This window comes from Camellia sinensis, unplaced genomic scaffold (assembly GCF_055761805.1).
Source record: "Camellia sinensis isolate YWXY unplaced genomic scaffold, ASM5576180v1 Unanchor14, whole genome shotgun sequence".
NCBI classification, from domain to species: Eukaryota; Viridiplantae; Streptophyta; class Magnoliopsida; order Ericales; family Theaceae; genus Camellia; species Camellia sinensis.
The window spans coordinates 3888919-3898248 of NW_028129020.1; the positions used below are offsets into that span (position 1 = coordinate 3888919).

A 9330-nucleotide genomic window follows, 5' to 3' on the forward strand; every position below is an offset into this window, starting at 1 on the left:
TATGTAAAGAATGTGTAGTTCTCATTTTACTTTGATGTATGCGTAATGAGGCTCTTTGTGGATGATTTGATTATCAGTATATATATCAATGTGAATGTTCACATTTTGTTAATGTGGAATATGTGAAGAATGTGGATGTTCTCATTTTAAATTGATGTTTGCTTAATGAGGCTTTGTGTGTGTGATATAATTCAAAATGTATGTGTCAATGTAAATATTGACATCTTGTTTATATTATGTGAAGATTGTTGATGTTCTCATTTTACTTTGATGTTTGCTTAATGTTGACATCTTGTTAATATCAATGTGAATGTTCACATCTTTGTATTGTGAATTATGGATTTAGCACTTGAACTGTACACGTAGTCATCTATTTTTTGCACAATGTGAATTTTCATATCGATTTTGATTACTGTTCATTGTTGTGTTTTTGTGTTTTTATAGGAGATGGATACCTTTATGTTGTTGGTGTGTACATATGGTTGTAGTACAACTGTAATAAATGTTGTCCGCGCAATGTGTTATTCTCGTTTGGTGGAGTGTTTGTGTGAGAAATGAGATGAGTTGTCTGCTGGTTCTATTTCATTGTTCTGTAAACTACCTGGGATTAATAAGTGTGATTTGGACAATGAGGAAGAATTTTAGAACATGTTACTGCTTGCTAAATCAATGGGGGTACAACATGTAGAAGTTGTGGTTGAGTTGAAAAGTGATATTGGTCAGTCAAGTAGTTTGGGATTGCTGCGTGTGGGGGTTGAGGAAGAAATTGATGCACTACAGAGATTTTGCCACCATAAGGAGAAGGTGTTGTTGTCAGCCCCTTGGGCAAATGGTATTACACATGTGGGACAATGGTTTGTTGGAGGTGCACAAGAATTTCATGACGTTTTATGTAAGTATGCCATCCAATGTGGGTTTAAGTTTACATACGTGAAGAACGAAACAACAAGAGTTACTGTTGTATGTGCGATGCGGGAGGAGAGGGGCTGCTTGTGGGCTATACATTGTAGAGCACAACGAGCAAATGATTTTTTCTACATCAAGAGGTTTAGTGATGTGCATACTTGTGGTACGGATGTCCGAACATCGAAGAATCCGCGAGTTAGTTCGGATTTGGTGTCGAGTACCATATCTGAAATTGTGAGGGACAAGCCGTTGACTCGGCCGTGTGAGGTGTTGACTATTTTGAAGAGGGATTATGGGCTAGATGTGAGTTACCATGTCGTATGGTTGGGTGTGGAGAAAGCAAAGGCTGGTATTCATAGAGATCACTCGTTATCGTTTGACCAGCTGCGGTGGTATTCGGATGCCGTGATGCGGTACAATCCGAGGAGTTATGTCAATATTGACTATGATGCGAGTAGTCAACAGTTTTGTCGCTTCTTTGTGTCATTCGCTGCGTGTATTTCTGGGTTCAATGCTTGTCGGCCTTTATTATTCTTGGATGGAACATTCCTCAAAGAAAAGTACAAAGGTCAGCTACTTGCGGCAACGGCGAAAGACGGAAACAATGATTAGTAGTTTTTTTTAGCTGTCTATTCATGTCAATATTCACTCTGAGCAGCATAGTCTGGACAAAAGAGTGATTGGTAAATTATAAGTAATGTGAACATTGACATTAGTATGCACTGATGTGAATGTTCACATCTGTGTATGCCAATGACAGTAATGTGAACATTCACATTATTACACACTGATGTGAATGTTCACATCAGTGTATACTAATGTTAGTTGATCCATTAATGAACAGTACTGTGAATGTTAACATTGTCAGTGACTCAACAATCAACAATGAATTATTAATGGTCGTTAATGTGAATGTTCACATCGTTGATGTTTACAAACCTGAATCCAAAAATAACAATAGTAAATAGGGCAATATAGATATGAACATTCACATGACCTGTTTCGTTTATACTGTTTTCTATTCACTTTGGAATATTGTGAACAATTGTGTATTGGTGTTGTGTTGTAGGTCTGTTTCCTGTTGCATTTGCGATTATTGATTCACAGACCACAGCCAATTGGTCGTGGTTCTTGCATGAACTTGAGAAGGTTGTTGATGGGAAACGCCATATTTCTTTTATTTCGGATCGTAATCTTGGTCTGTTAGAAGCTATGCCAAAGGTGTTCCCATCGGCTCATCACGGTTATTGCTTACAACACTTGAAGAGCAATTTAAAAGACCGAATGAAAGGAATTGATAATGGATTCAAGGATCACCTAGTAAGTAGTTTGGGTGACTGTGCCTACGAGCCAACTGTGGTAGGGTTCCATGAAAAGCTTGCAAAATTAAAAGAGGAGGGTAAACAACGAGCTCATAATTTTTTCAAGGACTTGACACCTGAGCACTAGGCAAATTCATACTTCAGGTAATAATAGTTTCCTAAGGTGTTCCATTTGTGAAGTTTAGAATGGTAGCGATGTGAATTTTCAGTTTAGAATGATAACAATCTTCGAATTGTGTTTCATGTTCAATGTAAATGATGTGAATGTTTACATTTGCTAATGATGACTGATGTGAATGTCCACATCTGTTAATTTGTCAAATAGTCATGCAATGTATTACAGATTTGAATGTTGACACGTGTCATATTTTGTTGTTATTGTTAACATTCACATCTGTCTATCATTTAAGTTGACAACATAATAAGCATATAATGTGAACATTCACATTATTATAAACTAGTAGCAGATGTGAACATTCACATTATTATACCCTGATGTAAATGTTCACATCAGTGCATACTAATGTCAGTACTGTGAATGTTCACATCAGTGCATACTAATGTCAGTACTGTGAATGTTCACATCTGTCAACGTGAATGATCAGACCTGTTAAATTCCGTATTGTACAATGTTTGTGATATTGTGCAGGGGCATGCGTTATGGGGAGATGACATCCAATGTGGCGGAGTCATTTAATACCTGGATTAAAGAAGCACGTAATCTTCCTATCACTCAAATGGTAGACACAATTCGTACTCAGTTGATGCAGCAAATGTCTGCACGGCGTGACCAAGCAAACAAATGGAATGAACTTATTTGTCCGACATTCGAAACAAGGCTTATGGATTTGTTCAATGACAGCAGGTCTTGGCAAGTTAGCAAAGCCAACGAGGATGTGTTTGAAGTTCATTTGATACCATCTGTTACAGTTGATGTTACGAGGCGTACACGTTCTTGCTTCAAATGGCAAATCAACGGATTCCCATGTGACCATGCTGTTATTGCCATTCAGAAGAGCCGCTACAATCTCAATGATTGTGTAGAACATTACTTTCATGTAGAGACATATCGTGCAGCCTATTCGGGAGCCATATTCCCTATACCATCGGTGGAGAAACCGACTTTTGATCCCACGGACTTCACTATATACCCGCCAACTGTGACAAGACCACCCGGAAGGCCGAAAAAGAATAGGATCACATCAAGAGGTGAGAAACTGAAGCAAATAAGGTGCGGGAGATGTGATAAGTTGGGGAGCCACAATCGAAAATCATGCACGGAGCCGATATAGGATGTGCCTTTTTTCATTTCAACATTGTATTTTACATTGGATTCTTATATTCATTTTTGAAATAAGATCGTGTTGTGTTGGCAAACATTGGGTTGCAATAAGATTACGTTGCGTTGGCCAACATAATAATGCATTAGTATTTGATTTGTGTTTTATTTTCACTTTTTTAAGGTACCAATCTGACATTTATGTTGGTTGTGTTTTGGATGAATGCATGATGTTAACATTCACACTTGTGTAATATAATCACATTATGTGAATGTTCACATTGTTGAACTTTCAAACATTTCTGTGGTGGGAATGTTCACATTGTTGTTACTGTTAACAGCATCAAAGTAGATGACATGAATGTTTACATCAATGTAACCATTCACATCATCAACTCATAAGATGTGAATATTCATGACATCATCGTTGCCATTCGCATAATCAGAAGTTATGATGTGAATATTCACATCATCAAATTATTAGATGTGAATATTGACTTGTGTTAAGAAATATCATACTCACATCTGTCATATTGTGTTACATGAACACTTTAAGCAATATTCACATCCATGTAGTATGGTTTAAAACAGAAGAAAGTGTATGATCATTCTGTGATGTGAACAGTCACATCATGTCATGTGTATCCAAAAAAAAAATACAATCTCAATGTGCATAACCAATGCAAAATAGGCCTGAAAATGCATATACATATATTGATTGAAAAATATCTGTACAAGCAGTGATATAGACTTGATTTACAATTAAGCTAGTCTGCTCCAATATGAAAAATCTATTGACACTAAATTGTCTTAAATGTGGATAACAGATTTGGGTAACAGTGATAGGTGGACAACCCCCACCTATAGGTTTTCACATTGCATTGTCTTTTTGTGGTTCAGGAAAAGGTGTACTAATGAGTCTCTTATTTGGCATCATTCATAGCGAGCTAGGCTGGCAACAATGTCTTCACGGTATACATGCACCCTCATGATGTAACAAACTGTAGGCCTGCAATCCACCCTGAAAATGCAAACTTGTTGTTAGATTTTGAAATTTAGGTGGGTAATGGTTATGGAACATGTGTAGAAATCGATTTTAGGCTTACAAATTTGATACTTGCTGAGGACAGATGTCCACTGATATGATTGTTTTCGAAGTATTTTGGCTTGATAAGTTGGTCCATAATGGTGATGATGGTCCAATGTTGTGCACCAAAACTGTGATGTAGTCCCTCTGCCAACAATGAAATTTCATATTAGGCACCAACCAACATAGGGCGTACGTCCAAATTCAAATATTACACATCACGACAAGTATTATTTTTGTCAGCCACTTACCAGTATTTGTGCTTTATCAATATGTGGGTCATGTATACCTTCTCTTGGGCGCGGTGAGTTATAATGCCTTCATACATTCTCTTTCACGTCGTACACAACAATTGTCCAGTGGAAGTTGTCGTGTATTGGGAAGATTAAGAATCTCTAGCCTTGATACTCCTTGATGTGTACATCAATCAGTTTATTCCTCTTGTGGGGGGGTACTCTTGCATGATTTTTTGCACACAAAGGGCATACGATAATGTACCAAGTATTTATATCAATGTTTGATGTTACTGATGTGAATGTTCACATCTGCTAATGAGGAGTCATGTTACTGATGTGAATGTTCACATTTCGTAATAGTGAGTGATACTACTGATGTGAATGTTCACATATGTTAATATGAGTGATACTACTGATGTGAATGTTCACATTTCGTAATGGTGAGTGATACTACTGATGTGAATGTTCACATTTCCTACTGGTGAGTGATACTACTGATGTGAATGTTCACATCTGTTAATGTCAGTGCTATTACTGATGTGAATGTTCCCATTTGCTAATGGTGAGTGATGTTACTGATGTGAATGTTCACATTTGTTAATGTGAGTGATACTACTGATGTGAATGTTCACATCTGTTAATGTGAGTTATATTACTGATATGAATGTTCACATGTGTGTATCATTTAAGTTTAACAACGTAATAAGCATAATCTTCAGTGCGAATGATGTTAATGTTCATATCTGTCAATGTGAATCTTCTCAAAGGTCATTTTATATTGTTGTTAACATTCACATCTGCCTATTATTTAAGTTAACAATATAAGCATATAATGCTGAGATGAACATTCACATCTATTGAAACATAATCAAAATTAAAGTCTAGTGGTTACCAAACATGTGCTTGTAAAGATAAACGATGAATCCTCCAAACTTGGGTTGACTAGCCCTTGTAGTTCAAGTAGAATTTCGCCATAAGCATCTATCACCTGCAGAACCAGAGGGGTGACAGTACATTATTTGCAGTGTCTTTACTCTGTGTGTGTGTGTGTGTGTGTGTGTGTGTGTGTGTGTGTGTGTGTTTTGTACACATTTACAGTTGCCATACGTTGTTGGTTATTGATTCTTCCTTGATGATGTGTATGATGTCATCAAAATACACGTCTTTAGTCTTTGAGTCCCCTCGCCACACTAGCAACCTGTGCATTGTGATTACAGAAAACGTTAATGTCAACATTGCACATTTATGAAATGATCTAATTTATTAAGTATGTATGTGAACTGAACATGAGTAAAAAAAAAAAAACAGTTGGGGATATGTAAGATCACTTACTCATCACCGTCGTTCTTGTGCAAATTTTGGACTTTTTGCTTGTTGAGTTTGTTCATGTTAGCCCAGACCTTCAGTTTGTTGTTCAAGGTTAACTTCTTGGATTTTGTTGGCTGCTCTTTTGGTGGTTGCTTGTCTAAATCTTGGGCAATTTGGATTGCATGTGCTTGCTCTTCGGCTCCCTCTTTCCCTTTCTTCTGACCAGGCAGGTTGGGGTATTCAAACTCGTCCAACCTGTGTTATTTCCTTACCTTCTACTTTGTGCGCTTTACCCTTGATGGGGGGCTAATAATGTGTTCCAATGCTGCAATGGGATGCTTGTTAAGGCTGTCATGAGCCTTTTGTGCTTCAACTTGAGTGATGATGTGGACGGACTAATCGTCAAAAAGGTCTTGAAGTATTGTTTTTTTACATTCCAAGTTGATGACCAACTTTGTCAGCCGCTGAATTTCTATATCTTTCCACTCCATGCAAGTCTTCATGTCCATGTCTACATTGGATGGGCCCGATTGGTCAAATAGTTTGGCTTCAAGGGCAGCAATCACCCTTGCCCTCAACTCCCATGATTCTTCCAACTGTTTGTATTTCGATTCCCATTGTCGTACAAGACCCCAGGCTTTTTGGTTTTCTTTTATGAGTACTTCCACAATGTCGGACTCAGTTGGTTGTGCTATGATGATTCTTTTCTCAGCATTGGGGGTGCTACAGCTGGGGTTGATATAATGTCCAACATCATTCAGGTCCATTGCATCGACAGAAAATGCATCCCTGTCATCACTGCATTGACTGTCTTTGCTTTGATCCTCATTGCTTTCATATTTCTTTGCTACTGCACTTGACAAAATCTCAGGTTTGGGCTCCACATTCAATTTTGTATGACGGTACATCTTCACTTCAGTTGGTGATGCCATTAGCTCGCCGCTATATACCTGCATTTGGAGACAGTATGTTAGTTAGATAGTTCCTCGTGTCACTATGTGAATAGGCACAATATATTTGGTTGTACTTCTACCTCATTTAAACCCAGCTTAGCCAAAGATATGGACTTTATGTTGCTATGTAAGGTTGTGAAGTCCCACTTTACGCATCGCGGAATGGCATTGGGGTTGCGGGGTTGTAAGATTGTTGTATGCTCACACAGCCAGTACTGAAACAAGTAACAAATATCAGTAATTTGAATATTCACATCAATTAACACTTATGTGAATGTTTACACCACTGGGCAGTAATGTGAATGTTCACATTACACGATAGGGGCAGTAATGTGAATGTTTACATCAATTAACACTGATGTGAATGTTCACATCTGCTAATGGGGAGTCATGTTACTAATGTGAATGTTCACATTTCCTAATGGTGAGTGATACTACTGATGTGAATGTTCACATCTGTTAATGTGAGTGATATTACTGATGTGAATGTTCACAACTGTTAATGTCAGTGCTATTACTGATGTGAATGTTCACATTTGCTAATGGTGAGTGATGTTACTGATGTGAATGTTCACATCTGTTAATGTGAGTGATACTACTGATGTGAATGTTCACATCTGTTAATTTCAGTGCTATTACTGATGTGAATGCTCACATTTTGCTAATGGTGAGTGATGTTACTGATGTGAATATTCACATCTGTTAATGTGAGTGGTACTACTGATGTGAATGTTCACATCTGTTAATGTGAATGTTTACACCAGCATCTACTAATGTGTGTTTGTACATTACTGAAACAGTAATGTGAATGTTTACATCAATGTTGTCAACTTCCACACCAATGCTAAGAAATGTGAACATTCACATCAAAGTGTCCAAAGCCCGTAAATGTTCATATTAAACATAGAATAAGTTTTATGAGGTTTACCATTAACAACATCACACATCCGGTGACTCGTCCTGGTTTTCCACAGTTTTGGCCTAATGAACCCATCAAGGTTGCCCGGATGCTCTCAGCCCAATCATACTCGATCATCTTGTCTAATGGGTCCATGTATGAGTAGAAAGCCCATCCAATTGTTTCTCCGGATGTAGAAACGAATAGCTTGACGCATGCATACGTGCAAGCTAATCTTGCGACCTCCTCATTGTCATGTTTTTTTGTGCCCTTCAATGCTTCGCTCAGAATTTCTCATATTTTGGCAGCACTTAACCGACTAACATCCTTACACATTCGGTGTATGATGCCGGTTGTTGGTTTTGCACCATAAGAGAGGTCCATCGACTTGGTGCCGCAGTTCACCCCAAAAATCAGTGATACGTCGCTTTTAAAAATCTGGATGTTCTTATCCCCAATGTAAAACCTCCCACTAGATTGCTTGAATGTCTGTACTATACATACAATGACATCATCATATTTCATGCAGTGGTTGAGGTCGATTTCGTTACTGATCAAGCAATCAAATAATGGCCAGAACGGTGTTTTTCTAAGGCACTTCAATTGGCCACTTGTAAATTTTGTATCCTTTAACAGTTTGACCAATCCAGTTATATTTGACCTGTAGTTAACTTTTTTCATGTTCACTTCTTCAGGAACAGCTGTTTGATCAGGCTTGGTTTTGGCACAGGATTCCCCTCGCTTTCGCTTGCCATCAACTTTATGGGGAAGACCTGTGCATTCAAATAAGCACATATAATTGGCTGAAACACAGAGGATGGAACCAGAAGCACCAAACAACATTCAACAACCAGCATTGACAGTAATGTGAACATTCACATCATTGTACACTGATGTGAATGTTCACATCAGTGTATACTACTGTAAGTTTACCTAGTAATCAACACTAATGTAAATGTTCATATCATCCATGTTTGCAAAATAAATTCCGAAAACGACAATAGTTACAAGGCAATGTAAATGTTTACATGGGTGATCACATTTTGTTATAATTTGCTAAAAATCAAAGGGGGGAACCAACAGCGCCAAACAACACCCAATAACACAAACAACTTGGACATTGATGTCACAATGTGAATATTTACATCATATTCCATCACAGTGTTGAGTGAAGTTTGGGGGTTCTGACATTAATGTGAACATTCACATGATGTGAATGTTGAATGTTCACATCAGTGTCTACTACCGTAAGTTTCAACACTAATGTGAATGTTCACATCATCCATGTTTGCAAAATAAATTTCGAAAACGACAACAGTTACTGGGCAATGTGAATGTTTA

General features: G+C 37.7%; 1 protein-coding gene across 1 annotated transcript; it reads left to right on the forward strand.

Annotated features, from left to right (window-relative positions):
* The first annotated feature begins 1314 nt into the window (after window positions 1-1314).
* LOC145814961 (uncharacterized) lies at window positions 1315-3909 on the forward strand. Its single transcript, XM_082911923.1, has 6 exons — window positions 1315-1474; window positions 1732-1866; window positions 1976-2108; window positions 2878-3173; window positions 3291-3459; window positions 3849-3909. Exons 1-6 carry the CDS (start codon window positions 1315-1317, stop codon window positions 3907-3909), a joined length of 954 nt encoding a protein of 317 aa, XP_082768049.1.
* The last annotated feature ends 5421 nt before the right edge of the window (window positions 3910-9330 follow it).

What these genes read in the sequence shown, in the direction of transcription:
- LOC145814961 (XM_082911923.1), top strand. Translation starts at nt 1,315, where the DNA reads ATGCGGTACAATCCGAGGAGTTATGTCAATATTGACTATGATGCGAGT. An exon ending in TGAATCCAAAAATAACAATA is followed by an intron (nt 1,867 to 1,975) that starts GTAAATAGGGCA and finishes GTTGTGTTGTAG; the next exon opens with GTCTGTTTCCTGTTGCATTT. An exon ending in TACAGTTGATGTTACGAGGC is followed by an intron (nt 3,174 to 3,290) that starts GTACACGTTCTT and finishes ACTTTCATGTAG; the next exon opens with AGACATATCGTGCAGCCTAT.